The following is a 15,306-nucleotide window of genomic DNA, read 5'->3' on the forward strand; positions in this document are numbered from 1 at the left end:
TTGACAAAAGTGTCAATCAGACACTTGGAAGACGCCAATCGGCTTGTGTCAAAAGTTCAAATGTTCGCCCGCAGGCAGACGAGAGAGCGCTGGTGATGTCAGCGCTGTGGAGATTCTTTAATATTAATGAGAATATCAAAAATAAGACAGACTGTGGATTATGTTCTGACATTAAAATGACTCAAAACACTGTAGTACCAGTGCCAGCCTATAGGTGGTGCAGGAGAAACATCCAGGAACAACAGTGGAGAAGAAGACAGAGGATCAGCTGGTTCAACCGAATGGAATCAGCAGCTTCAGCGTCACCATCTGAAACATGGAGTCTTCTTCTTCTTCTTCTTCTTCTTCTTCTTCTTCTTCTTCTTCTTCTTCTTCTTCTTCTTCTTCTTCTTCTTCTTCTTCTTCTTCCTCCATTTTATGACAGTTTGCAGCCATAAACTTGCATTACCACCATCTGCTGGTTCTATCTATCTGTCTCTCTGTCCACCTATCCATCAATCTATCCCTCCATCCATCCATCCATCCATCTAACCCAGGGGTGTCAAACATGAGGCCCGGGGGCCAGAACCGGCCCGCCAGAGGATCTAATCCGGCCGCCATGGGATTATTATTATTTTTTTTAAAGTATAAAAATGGAAACTGACAGATCTAAAAACACTAGCAAAAATGATATTCAAAACCACCCTTGGTCAGAGTTTCACCCCCGACATTAATGCATCTGTGGAGGTCACGCAACGCAACACCTTTCACAATAAAGGTGTCCAATTTATGTGAAGTGATACTTTAGACACGTAAACTCAAAACAATTTCCAGATGATGACAAATTGTTTTAATCCTGAATAAAAATACGATATCCAGATACAGGTGACTGAGGCTTTTTTTTTTTGGCGAATATAATAATATCTGATTTCCTTAAATATGTACATTTCAGAATAGACTGATAAATTCTTGCAGATGCAAAAGGATCAAAAGAAGGAAAGACTTTGCATTTGTCCATATCTGCAGTTTAACCTGTTATGTTTGATTTGTTGGGCCTCCAGAGGTCAGATCAGGTGGATGTGGCCCCTCAACTGAAATCAGTTTGACCCCCCTGATCTAACCTCTCTCATCGGCAGCCAGTGTTGCCAGACCAGATTGACAGTTTCCAGCCCAATCACATCTCAGAACCCGGCCATTCCAATAAAGACCAGCCCAAACAACGAAGTTGCACGTACCATGAACCAGCCCAATGTAATCCTGTCCCGCCTGACGTAAACAAAAATAACCCAGTTGGGCCGAAAACCGCCCAATCTGGCAACACTGTCGGCAGCTTTTTTTGTCCCCGATAACTGTTCTGGCTTCTTCTTCTTCACTGGATTTCAAGCGGCAGCAGGCATCCATGAGGTGACACTACCGCCCTCTGCTGGTTCCACCTTCCCTACCATCCCCATTGCTCAGCAAAAGAAAAAAATAAAGTTTAACTGCTTGGCAGTAATGCTGAGCCTTGCTACATGCTACATGCTACATGCTACATGCTACATGCTAAACAGGGCGGTGGAGGTTCGCTACAGCGCATCGCCTTCGCATATCGTTTACGTATGGAGTATAAAATAGTCCTTACATCATTTAATAAAAGAAATTGGTAGTATTAGTACTTGTACTGGTCCATTAAAAAAATAAAAATAAAACCTGGTACCTTCAGGGGTAGAAGTTGATGTCCTGAGTAAATCTGTGCGTCTCCTTCAAGCTGGCAGCCATGTCCTGTCCACCATAACTGGGGATGGATGGATGAATAAATAATCCAGGAGGAGGAGGAGGAGGACTGGAAGTGAAAGGACAGACTCCTTATTAATGGATGGACTTCACCAAAACAGATGGACCAGGGGACCTGGGGATGTCCACCATGTCCACTCGCTCTCATTATGGAGGGACGACGTGGAGACAGACGGACAAAGATGACGGGGGATGAAACGCAAAGGGCAGAAAGAGGTGGAAAGAAAGAGGTGTGCGTGCCGGAGTGGACGGCCGGGAGGATTTTCTCCTCCGTCTCCCTCCGTCTCCCACTCCGCAGGGGCAGAAAATAGCTTTTCATAAAGGATTTCAGTCTGGCCACCTTCCTCCTCCACATTATTCTGATTCCTATAAATCATTTAGCGACACTAATTAGTACTTGTGTGATCAGGAAACTGCCCCCCCAGCCCTACACTCTTCCTTCTTTCTCTCTTTTCTTTTTTTCCCTTCCATTTTCTGCTCTGCTCCTCTTCCTCCCCGGGGACTCGCTTACTCATTCCTTCCTCCACCACTCATCTCTCTCCGGGCTGCTAATGGGGATTAAAGGGCTAATTGAGGCCTAATTGAATAATGGATTAAAACATGTGTGCGGATGTTGTTCCCTTTGTGTTTTTCCATGTTTTTCAACAGTTTTTTAAATTTTTTTGTATTATTCTTTGCGGGCGGCCGCCGGGTTTCACGGCAGTCGCTTGTTCACGTCTCCACCCAGCCGCCGACGGCTGAGTGGCTTAATCAAGACCTTGGAGACGGTGGTTATTACGAGCGACGCGCTGATGGATGCTCCTCGAGTTGAGCGTCAGATTTCGTCACTTTGAACCGCTCTCGACTTTTCCTCCCCACAAAACAGCGTCAACACTTGTTCATCTCACGACGTTGTAATAAAACGGCTGAAAACCTTTCGTTGGTGTTCATATTTCTAATTCTTTAAGCAAAACCAGTTAAGCTTGGCAGTACTTTAAACTATGAAAAGAAAGGAAATTGCCATTCATTCACTGGGGAACAGAACCACGACGCTCAGCAGTTTTCTGTAAGTTGACATCATTTACCCAGAGACAGTGTGATCCTGGTCAGTTGCTCAACATAACGCATCACTCATCGTCTCCTCTGCAGGATGTGCTTCTACTTGACTGATCTGAAAGAGGCTGCAGGAAGTTACTGGAATATTTTGAGCCTGAATGTAAAATGTTCCTTTTTTTTTTTTTTAATGAGATTTTTTTAGATTTAGATTAGTCGGCTGCACTGAAAAAATCTATTCTGGCCCTTTGGGAATTTTATATATTTTAAATTTGGCGTATTTGATAGATTTTACAATGTACTTTTACAATCCTGCTCATTATTATTATCTTTCATCCGAACTTGTACCGACTGGTGTTTCTGAGCCTCTCTGAGCTCGTTTGTTTGTTTGTTGTTGTTGTTGTTGTCTACTTTACATCGCTACAAGCTTCTGTGGATGTCTCAGACTCTTCATCTCCGGTAAATAAACTATCTGTAACACTGTGCTTAACTTCAACAAGGTCTCACTCATCGTTTGTTAATTATAGTATAATAAAAGGCGAGTTATTTTCTTGTTCACCTTTGCTTATATCTGCGTGACGTCATTGAGACTGTCGTCGTTTTTCCAGAGAGGAACGGGAAACATGTTGCTTTTGGGCCGTCAGTTTACACGACGATGCTCAGAGTCACTGAAATTTATGGTAAACGCCTGACTGCGTCTCCATGGAAACGGGGGGTAAACACAAGTCCCCTGAAACACTACTGTTTACGAGAGTGTAGAGTAAACAGTCGTTCTGCACATGCTCAGTCGAGACGATCAGAACAAAGTTTCCTCCAGTGTCATGACTTCCCGTCCATATTCTCCTCGACTTGGTACTTTTATTTTGACAGTCACCGATATTTATGTATTGTTTACATAGGTACAATGATGTTATTCAGGATTGATTTATAAAGGTCTCCAATGAGACAATGTACACAATATGATATATAGAAATATAAATGAAACATAGAATGTCCACTATACAACCTCTCTAACCTCTACAATACATCATACAGAGTTGATGACGCATGATTATTGCACAGTAAAATAGTTATTTGAGTCATTGCACACGGTCCATAAAAATATCATCATTAGTAATGCTATTTGCAGCGAATTATTTTTGCTCAATTCACTGAGAAATTAGCCGTCACATAGTGATTTCAGTGGAAATCCTGTATTCCCTCCGCCACACGTTAACCCTCCCTTGTCCCTGTCATACATGCTTCAGCCACTAGGTGTCACAATAAACATTATCATGATGCTACGAGCACAACAAAACCAAGTTATCAGAAATACACAATACATATTCAATGTATTCACCAGTTTTGGAAGACAAAAGTGAAACTTTGAAATACTCTGAAACTGACTTCATGTTGGATTTTTCTCTTTTTTGTATCCACATTAATTGAATTTCTCAGTTATAAAGATTAAAAAGATGTTTTATTGACATTGATACGACTATTTATTCATCCGATGTCGTTTCTGATCATCTAGCATGTCCCTCTTTATATTACTGTTCCCTTCTTTGTCGTTTGTCATCGTTTTTTGTGGCCTAAACATGATTAGTCTCTGGCTGTATTCTATTAGTGATGCAGTTTCATGGACCATCGATCAGTTTGATCATCTTCCCGTCCTGGTCTTGTCTTTGTCCCGTCCAGTCTCCACTGGCTGTAAATGTCAGCGGTCAGTCCTTTGAGCCCGAGCTGCACGGACGACGCCGTAAGACTGAAGTTCGGCTGATTGATGACGAACGTGTCCTTTTGATTTGATGTGGCTGCTTTTGCAGGTTTAATCAATGTTGTGCAGGGCCGGGTGATATTTGTCACTGATGTGCTATTTTCATTTGGAAGGACCGGTGGATCGGTGGGTTGGTGGGTTGGTGGGTTGGTGGGTCGGTGGGTGGGGGTTTTGGTTCTCAAGCATTCTGGATTCTCCATATCTGGCTCCTTAGCCATTAGCGGCCATGTGCAGACGGAGCAGCGCCGCTTTGGCTATTTGATTTCACACGCAGACACAGAGAGGAGTGTGATCTTCATCCGTCTGCACTCATTATTATCTCCTCTTCCTCTTCCTCCCCCCTCCCTTTTCCTTTTAATGTCACTGTATCAGACACCTCCACACCAGAAGCAGATTGGGAGTCAGCAGGTATGTGTGTGTGTGTGTGTGTGTGTGTGTGTGTGTGTGTGTGTGTGCGTCTGTGTGTTTTGGGAAAGGGGGATGGGTAGCATCACCGTTGTCATAGAAACCAGAGCTTGGTTAAAAAAACCCACACAACAGTAATTTGTCTGGTTTCTATGGCAACGGGCTACACAACAGCACGAAAAAGTGACGCCTCATGCGCAGCGTGGAAATGCGCACGGTGAGAAAAGTCGCACCTGATGAATGACGTACACATTAAACGTTAAACGCATTTAGCAGAAGAATTGCGCGTTTCTATTTTCAGAGTTCGGCGCGTTTCTGCGCGACTGTTCATCCCGTCAACACTTTCTCGAAAAGCGCCTGTGGATTCCTGGAAATCTTCCTCGCCGTGAGTGGCGTTCGTTTCTCCTCCGCATCGGAGCGCCGGCGGAGCGGCGGAGAGGCGGGGCCGGGAGGGCGGCGCGAGCCGGGGAGACGACACAGAGAGAGAGAGAGAGAGAGAGAGAGAGAGAGAGAGAGAGAGAGAGAGAGAGAGAGAGAGAGAGAGAGAGCCCAGTTTGAAAGCCGGTAATTAGATAGAGGCGGCGCGAGGAGTGAAGAAGTGAAGAAGCGACACGGAGAGGAGCGGCTGTATGTCGCAGAGGAGACCGGCACCGGCATCCGCTTCTGGGAGTGCGCGTGCACACCGCGTCACCTTATACTGCGACTTCCATCCATCCCTCCCTCCCTCCCTCCCTCCCTCCCTCCCTCCCGGCTCGACCACCAGCAGCTTGTTGCAGGGTGGAGCTGGACGCGCGGCGTCTTAAAAAAAACAAAAACCCCACCTCCGTCACCCGGCGAGCGTCTCGCGGCGAGACCCGTCTCCTCCGGGGGGGGGGGAGACGTACCGGGGGAGGCTGTTCCGCTCTTCTCAAGTCGCATGAGTCCCCCCCACATCCGTGCCGCGGGGCGCAGGACGCAGGAGGATGGCACGTGGAAGTCAGGCGGAGAAACGCTCCACGTAGAAGGCGTCGTCCCCCCACCTTGAGTCCGACCCCCACCCCCTCCCACCCCCACCCGGGGAGGGGACGGGGAGCTCCGGAGCCCACCCATGCGTCCCGCAGCCCCCGATGCTCGGCGGTGCTCTGGGGCTTTGCGGTCGGTGGGAGAGGCTCGAGCCGCCGCGGCGGCGGCCGCCGCGCGCCGGTACCGGTAGGATGCTGCGCCAGGTGTTGCACGCGGGCCTGAGGACGTCGTTCTACGCGCTGGGCCGGTTCGTGGCGGGCCACCCGGTGTTCTTCGCCTCCGCGCCCGTGCTGCTCTCCATCCTGCTGGGCGCGAGCTTCAGCCGCTACCGCGTGGAGGAGGACGTGGAGAGCCTGCTCGCGCCCAAGCACAGCCTGGCCAAGATCGAGGGCAACCTGGTGGACAGCCTGTTCCCCGTCAACCGCTCCAAGCACGCGCTCTACTCCGACCTGCAGACCCCGGGCCGCTACGGCCGCGTGATCGTCACCAGCCGGAAGGGCAGCGTGCTGGACCCGGTTCACCTGGACACGGTGCTCCAGGTAGGCGCGCGGCCGGGCGCACGGCGCGTGGCCCGTGACGCACATTCAAACACCCTCCAAACAACCAGCGGCTCTTCTTATATGTCATTCTTACAGACGTAAATACTTATAATCTTCAAAAAATATAGGTGTGATTAGTCATATAAATCTATATGATTCCTTAAGAATTCATCACTTGGAAGTTTTTAATAACGTTCAATCTATTTTTCATTAAAAATACGTGTATTATGCATTAGGAGGAGACGCCGAATCTTCAACATCAATAAGTTATTATATCTCGTCTCCACCCTCTTATTGGAAATATAACTTCATCTTGTGCCACTGATGCAGCTTTTAATTTAAAAAAAGGAAGAAATGGGTTATAAATGATCAAACACTTTTAATGGGGAAAAGAGACATAAACGTTCTTCCTCCAAGATGCATCTCAAAGATTGAAGTCTTTGAAAAATAGAAATAATTATTCATAGGAATCCATATGATGGCATCAGAACTTTTGAGTTGAACTTTTTAATAACTTTTCACTCTTCCATCAAATAATTCTGTATTATGCATGAGCAGATGATGCTTAATCTCCGTCATATCATTATACTGTCTCCATATTAAACCCACTTGTTGCTGAGAAATGTGTCTTTGTATGTGTGCCAACGATGCCAGTTTTGATACCAAAAAAATGAAAGAAAATTGGTAAAAATGATAAAGAAATAAAAAAAACCCCATTCAAATAAATCTATATGATTGAATAATAAGCATTTGGATTGAAATAACTCTACTTTTTTAAATTAACTTTTAACGTAATTTTCATTCTAAATGTATTGTGAATTTTCAACATTATTAGCTACAGTATATTCCTACATATTGTCTCCATATTAAACCCACTTATTTCTTTGAAAACCTTTATCTACCTGCCACACATATGTATGTGTGTGTCAGTGATGCCAGTTGTAATCAAACAATTGGGTAAAACATTGATCAAACACACAGGAACGGGTTGGTTGAGGTCATTCACTCAGATTAAATGAAAAGAAGTTGAAGGGTTAAAGTTATTTCTGAGTATTTTCTGTGGACTTGTCACTTTATAGTCGGATTTAAACCGACTGAAAATGAGTAAGAGCAACATCAAATAAAGTGAATAAAGCATGAAAATAAACATGGATAATAAATCGTACACTTTAAAGAAATATATTTGGACCGACAATCATTCAATCATTCCTGAAACATTTCCTAATATCCAATCCAATCATATATTTGCACATTTAGAATCAAGAATTAAACAAAGTTCTCTCCAGCTCATCTCTGCAACACACTAAAATATAATATAATGAAATAGTCAAGAAAACACACACAGCATTAAAAATACAATGAAACATCATGCATGAGTCTAAATCCTGCTTAAAACAGGAATAAAACTGTGATTTAAAAGCCACATCCTCCTGTGTGTTTTGTGGTTTCAGGGGCTATGAAAAGAGATTAGTTTGCCAACTTTACTGGCTTAATAACCTCTTTTTTTTTTCTTTTTTTTTTTTTTACATTTTATTGACAGTAATATCAAAGCAAACTTCCTTCTCATTACATTGGATACATACATGGAACATTTCTGTGACTAAAAGCTTTTAGGTGAGGTGCAAACGCTGAATACGGAGCAACAGGTGGAATCAGTCATTTAAAACAGTTTTTCTTTCTTTGTTTAGCTTAGTTTTTTCAGTGTCACTCACTAGTATATTCTCGTGTATGTGTGTATATATATATATATATATATATTTCATACTTCACAGTTTCATAGATCTTATGGCTTTATTTTTAAAAGTGATCCTAATTTTTCATATTTAGGATAATTAATTGACCAACCCAGCTTTATGGTCTTACAGGGACTTACAGTGGACGTTAGATAAAAGGTTTTAAAAGAGTCTCCATTCAAATATGTGTAAGTATGCGTATATGTGTATAATATGTTCATAAGTCTTGTTATCGCAGCAAATTCAACACAATTGATGAAAAAAAGTCTATAAGAAGGTAAAAATTAAATCCAACTTCCTGAATTCAACACTTTTTACTGCATGAACAATAACAAATACATTACAGAAATATGACTTTATTGGGAAAACAAGCCTCGGGAATCCAAAAAGAATATGAGAACTAACGTGTAGCAACGGCCACAGCAGATCTTTTTGGAACCATTTGGTCTGTTGAGGTGAGTTGAAGTGTTTTTCTTGGCTGCAGCGTCAGCATCAAACTTGTTTTTGGTCCATAAATTGCTGTATAGCACAGTGGTGGAAATGGCTCCGTGTCACGAATCCAATGAAAGTTTGAAGACAATGTTGGGGGAAAAAACTGCAGAAATTGGAGTCTTGTTGAAACATCACAGGGAAAATGAAGATGTGAGAAAACATTCAAAACGCCTCATAGCCGAATGAAAAAGTGGAGGAAGCTGAAGTTGTAGAATTGTACAACAACAACGAAGAAGATTATTCCTGTTGAAGCCATGTGACCCTGAAAAGGATAAACGGTATAGAAGATGAATGGATTTCTGTTAAAGGACACATCGCTGGCTTCACACATCAAGGATAACAGGGACATTCTTACACTGAGAAATATGACATTTATAGCATTTTTTTAAAGGCGTGAATAGAAAAATCTTGTTACATTGCTTCAACCTTCTTTAAAAGACTCTGCTTAATGTATGTCAACACATTTCCAACAGACTTACTTTGAAGCTACTTTGAAAATACATCATATGTTGTCATATATGTTTTTCATTGAAAGCATCAGAAGGAGCTCCAGAAACATCTCAGTTGTTTTTTTTCGCTCGCCGAGATTAAACCAAAGCTGGACAGGCTGAGGTCACAACTGTGCCACAGGCCCTTTGACCTTTTAGCGGAAATGATGTAGCGTTATTAATACAATCTGAACTGAACTGGTGTAGCCGAGGGGTCGGCAAGCTTCAACACTCAAAGAAAACACGTTTTCCACTGGGTCACAGGTCCTGGGACTACAGCGTGGTGACGCAAGCGTTACTCGTTGTTCACAACCCCGCCTCCATTTTAACCGTACTCTCTGTGGTGGGACCGTGGGCTTTGCCTTACCGTACCATCTCAGCCCGATTCGCTCCGGCACATACTGCGGGGTGGAACCCAGGCTCATGGAGCCATAGCAGAAGACTGAAGGAGCCACATGCAGCTCTGGAGCCATGGGGGGGGGGGGGGACGACTCCTGAGTTAGCCTCAAAAGCAGGATATGGGCAAGTGTAAAGAGTCTGGACTCATCAAGTGTAATTGGATCAAACGAAAAGCATCTCAACACTGGGTACACTTAACACCTTGACTTAGTCTCATTCCCTTCAAATCTTGTTCTTGGGATGCTCTGGTTTTTGTCTTTCCTCGGTCCTGACTCTGTCTTTCCTTGGTCCTGACTCTTTCTTTCCTTGGTCCTGACTCTGTCTTTCCTTGGTCCTGACTCTTTCTTTCCTTGGTCTTGACTCTGTCTTTCCTTGGTCCTGACTCTGTCTTTCCTTGGTCCTGACTCTTTCTTTCCTTGGTCCTGACTCTGTCTTTCCTTGGTCCTGACTCTTTCTTTCCTTGGTCCTGACTCTGTCTTTCCTTGTTCTTGACTGTCTTTCTATGGTCCTGACTCTGTCTTTCCTTGGTCCTGACTCTTTCTTTCCTTGGTCCTGACTCTGTCTTTCTTTGGTCTTGACTCTGTCTTTCCTTGGTCTTGACTCTTTCTTTCCTTGGTCCTGAGTCTTTCTTTCCTTGGTCCTGACTCTGTCTTTCCTTGGTCTTGACTCTGTCATTCCTTGGTCCTGACTCTTTCTTTCCTTGGTCTTGACTCTGTCTTTCCTTGGTCTTGACTCTGTCTTTCCTTAGTCCTGACTCTGTCTTTCCTTGGTCTTGACTCTTTCTTTCCTTGGTCCTGACTCTTTCTTTCCTCGGTCCTGACTCTATCTTTCCGTGGTCCTGACTGTCTTTCCTCGGTCCTGACTCTGTCTTTCCTCTGTCCTGACTCTGTCTTTCCTCTGTCCTGACTCTGTCTTTCCTTGGTTCTGACTGTCTTTCCTCGGTCCTGACTCTGTCTTTCCTTGGTCCTGACTCTTTCTTTCCTTGGTCCTGACTCTGTCTTTCCTTGTTCTTGACTGTCTTTCTATGGTCCTGACTCTGTCTTTCCTTGGTCCTGACTCTTTCTTTCCTTGGTCCTGACTGTCTTTCCTCGGTCCTGACTCTGTCTTTGCTTGGTCCTGACTCTGTCTTTCCTCTGTCCTGACTCTGTCTTTCCTTGGTTCTGACTGTCTTTCCTCGGTCCTGACTCTGTCTTTCCTTGGTCCTGACTCTGTCTTTCCTTGTTCTTGACTGTCTTTCTATGGTCCTGACTCTGTCTTTCCTTGGTCCTGACTCTTTCTTTCCTTGGTCCTGACTCTGTCTTTCTGTGGTCTTGACTCTGTCTTTCCTTGGTCTTGACTCTTTCTTTCCTTGGTCCTGAGTCTTTCTTTCCTTGGTCCTGACTCTGTCTTTCCTTGGTCTTGACTCTGTCTTTCCTTGGTCCTGACTCTTTCTTTCCTTGGTTTTGACTCTGTCTTTCCTTGGTCTTGACTCTGTCTTTCCTTGGTCCTGACTCTGTCTTTCCTTGGTCTTGACTCTTTCTTTCCTCGGTCCTGACTCTTTCTTTCCTCGGTCCTGACTCTATCTTTCCTTGGTCCTGACTGTCTTTCCTCGGTCCTGACTCTGTCTTTGCTTGGTCCTGACTCTGTCTTTCCTTGGTCCTGACTCTGTCTTTCTTTGGTCTTGACTCTGTCTTTCCTTGGTTCTGACTGTCTTTGCTTGGTCCTGACTCTTTCTTTCCTTGGTCCTGACTCTGTCTTTCCTTGTTCTTGACTGTCTTTCTATGGTCCTGACTCTGTCTTTCCTTGGTCCTGACTCTTTCTTTCCTTGGTCCTGACTGTCTTTCCTCGGTCCTGACTCTGTCTTTGCTTGGTCCTGACTCTGTCTTTCCTCTGTCCTGACTCTGTCTTTCCTTGGTTCTGACTGTCTTTCCTCGGTCCTGACTCTGTCTTTCCTTGGTCCTGACTCTGTCTTTCCTTGTTCTTGACTGTCTTTCTATGGTCCTGACTCTGTCTTTCCTTGGTCCTGACTCTGTCTTTCCTTGGTCCTGACTCTTTCTTTCCTTGGTCCTGACTCTGTCTTTCTGTGGTCTTGACTCTGTCTTTCCTCTGTCCTGACTCTGTCTTTCCTTGGTTCTGACTGTCTTTCCTCGGTCCTGACTCTGTCTTTGCTTGGTCCTGACTCTGTCTTTCCTTGTTCTTGACTGTCTTTCTATGGTCCTGACTCTGTCTTTCCTTGGTCCTGACTCTTTCTTTCCTTGGTCCTGACTGTCTTTCCTCGGTCCTGACTCTGTCTTTGCTTGGTCCTGACTCTGTCTTTCCTCTGTCCTGACTCTGTCTTTCCTTGGTTCTGACTGTCTTTCCTCGGTCCTGACTCTGTCTTTCCTTGGTTCTGACTGTCTTTCCTCGGTCCTGACTCTGTCTTTCCTTGGTCCTGACTCTGTCTTTCCTTGTTCTTGACTGTCTTTCTATGGTCCTGACTCTGTCTTTCCTTGGTCCTGACTCTTTCTTTCCTTGGTCCTGACTCTGTCTTTCTGTGGTCTTGACTCTGTCTTTCCTTGGTCTTGACTCTTTCTTTCCTTGGTCCTGAGTCTTTCTTTCCTTGGTCCTGACTCTGTCTTTCCTTGGTCTTGACTCTGTCTTTCCTTGGTCCTGACTCTTTCTTTCCTTGGTTTTGACTCTGTCTTTCCTTGGTCTTGACTCTGTCTTTCCTTGGTCCTGACTCTGTCTTTCCTTGGTCTTGACTCTTTCTTTCCTCGGTCCTGACTCTTTCTTTCCTCGGTCCTGACTCTATCTTTCCTTGGTCCTGACTGTCTTTCCTCGGTCCTGACTCTGTCTTTGCTTGGTCCTGACTCTGTCTTTCCTTGGTCCTGACTCTGTCTTTCTTTGGTCTTGACTCTGTCTTTCCATGGTTCTGACTGTCTTTGCTTGGTCCTGACTCTTTCTTTCCTTGGTCCTGACTCTGTCTTTCCTTGTTCTTGACTGTCTTTCTATGGTCCTGACTCTGTCTTTCCTTGGTCCTGACTCTTTCTTTCCTTGGTCCTGACTGTCTTTCCTCGGTCCTGACTCTGTCTTTGCTTGGTCCTGACTCTGTCTTTCCTCTGTCCTGACTCTGTCTTTCCTTGGTTCTGACTGTCTTTCCTCGGTCCTGACTCTGTCTTTCCTTGGTCCTGACTCTGTCTTTCCTTGTTCTTGACTGTCTTTCTATGGTCCTGACTCTGTCTTTCCTTGGTCCTGACTCTGTCTTTCCTTGGTCCTGACTCTTTCTTTCCTTGGTCCTGACTCTGTCTTTCTGTGGTCTTGACTCTGTCTTTCCTCTGTCCTGACTCTGTCTTTCCTTGGTTCTGACTGTCTTTCCTCGGTCCTGACTCTGTCTTTGCTTGGTCCTGACTCTGTCTTTCCTTGTTCTTGACTGTCTTTCTATGGTCCTGACTCTGTCTTTCCTTGGTCCTGACTCTTTCTTTCCTTGGTCCTGACTGTCTTTCCTCGGTCCTGACTCTGTCTTTGCTTGGTCCTGACTCTGTCTTTCCTCTGTCCTGACTCTGTCTTTCCTTGGTTCTGACTGTCTTTCCTCGGTCCTGACTCTGTCTTTCCTTGGTCCTGACTCTGTCTTTCCTTGTTCTTGACTGTCTTTCTATGGTCCTGACTCTGTCTTTCCTTGGTCCTGACTCTGTCTTTCCTTGGTCCTGACTCTTTCTTTCCTGGGTCCTGACTCTGTCTTTCCTTGGTCTTGACTCTTTCTTTCCTTGGTCCTGAGTCTTTCTTTCCTTGGTCCTGACTCTGTCTTTCCTTGGTCTTGACTCTGTCTTTCCTTGGTCCTGACTCTTTCTTTCCTTAGTCTTGACTCTGTCTTTCCTTGGTCTTGACTCTGTCTTTCCTTGGTCTTGACTCTTTCTTTCCTCGGTCCTGACTCTTTCTTTCCTCGGTCTTGACTCTATCTTTCCTTGGTCCTGACTGTCTTTCCTCGGTCCTGACTCTGTCTTTGCTTGGTCCTGACTCTGTCTTTCCTCTGTCCTGACTCTGTCTTTCCTTGGTTCTGACTGTCTTTCCTCGGTCCTGACTCTGTCTTTGCTTGGTCCTGACTCTTTCTTTCCTTGGTCCTGACTCTGTCTTTCCTTGTTCTTGACTGTCTTTCTATGGTCCTGACTCTGTCTTTCCTTGGTCCTGACTCTTTCTTTCCTTGGTCCTGACTGTCTTTCCTCGGTCCTGACTCTGTCTTTGCTTGGTCCTGACTCTGTCTTTCCTCTGTCCTGACTCTGTATTTCCTTGGTTCTGACTGTCTTTCCTCGGTCCTGACTCTGTCTTTCATTGGTCCTGACTCTGTCTTTCCTTGTTCTTGACTCTGTCTTTCCTTGATCCTGACTCTTTCTTTCCTTGGTCCTGACTCTGTCTGTCTTTGGTCTTGACTCTGTCTTTCCTTGGTCTTGACTCTTTCTTTCCTTGGTCCTAAGTCTTTCTTTCCTTGGTCCTGACTCTGTCTTTCCTTGGTCTTGACTCTGTCTTCCCTTGGTCCTGACTCTTTCTTTCCTTGGTCCTGACTGTCTTTCCTCGGTCCTGACTCTGTCTTTGCTTGGTCCTGACTCTGTCTTTCCTCTGTCCTGACTCTGTCTTTCCTTGGTTCTGACTGTCTTTCCTCGGTCCTGACTCTGTCTTTCCTTGGTCCTGACTCTGTCTTTCCTTGTTCTTGACTGTCTTTCTATGGTCCTGACTCTGTCTTTCCTTGGTCCTGACTCTTTCTTTCCTTGGTCCTGACTCTGTCTTTCTGTGGTCTTGACTCTGTCTTTCCTTGGTCTTGACTCTATCTTTCCTTGGTCCTGACTGTCTTTCCTCGGTCCTGACTCTGTCTTTGCTTGGTCCTGACTCTGTCTTTCCTTGGTCCTGAGTCTTTCTTTCCTTGGTCTTGACTCTGTCTTTCCTTGGTCTTGACTCTGTCTTTTCTTGGTCCTGACTCTTTCTTTCCTCGGTCCTGACTCTATCTTTCCTTGGTCCTGACTGTCTTTCCTCGGTCCTGACTCTGTCTTTGCTTGGTCCTGACTCTGTCTTTCCTTGGTCCTGACTCTATCTTTCCGTGGTCCTGACTGTCTTTCCTCGGTCCTGACTCTGTCTTTGCTTGGTCCTGACTCTGTCTTTCCTCTGTCCTGACTCTGTCTTTCCTTGGTTCTGACTGTCTTTCCTCGGTCCTGACTCTGTCTTTGCTTGGTCCTGACTCTTTCTTTCCTTGGTCCTAACTCTGTCTTTCCTTGTTCTTGACTGTCTTTCTATGGTCCTGACTCTGTCTTTCCTTGGTCCTGACTCTTTCTTTCCTTGGTCCTGACTGTCTTTCCTCGGTCCTGACTCTGTCTTTGCTTGGTCCTGACTCTGTCTTTCCTCTGTCCTGACTCTGTCTTTCCTTGGTTCTGACTGTCTTTCCTCGGTCCTGACTCTGTCTTTTCTTGGTCCTGACTCTGTCTTTCCTTGTTCTTGACTCTGTCTTTCCTTGATCCTGACTCTTTCTTTCCTTGGTCCTGACTCTGTCTGTCTTTGGTCTTGACTCTGTCTTTCCTTGGTCTTGACTCTTTCTTTCCTTGGTCCTAAGTCTTTCTTTCCTTGGTCCAGACTCTGTCTTTCCTTGGTCTTGACTCTGTCTTTCCTTGGTCCTGACTCTTTCTTTCCTTGGTCTTGACTCTGTCTTTCCTTGGTCCTGACTCTTTCTTTCCTTGGTCCTGACTCTGTCTTTCCTTGGTCCTGACTCT

General features: G+C 45.2%; 1 protein-coding gene across 1 annotated transcript in view; it reads left to right on the forward strand.

Annotated features, from left to right (window-relative positions):
- Positions 1-6,032: 6,032 nt before the first annotated feature.
- The window catches only part of ptchd1 (patched domain containing 1), a gene marked incomplete at both ends in the record, with an annotated part of 34,884 nt that continues 25,610 nt past the window's right edge, over positions 6,033-15,306 (forward strand). The window contains 2 exon segments of the mRNA XM_080514666.1: positions 6,033-6,062; positions 6,064-6,486. Of these exon segments, the coding sequence (XP_080370792.1) occupies positions 6,033-6,062; positions 6,064-6,486 (453 nt within the window).

This window comes from Blennius ocellaris, assembly GCF_963422515.1.
Source record: "Blennius ocellaris genome assembly, chromosome: 19".
NCBI lineage: Eukaryota > Metazoa > Chordata > Actinopteri > Blenniiformes > Blenniidae > Blennius > Blennius ocellaris.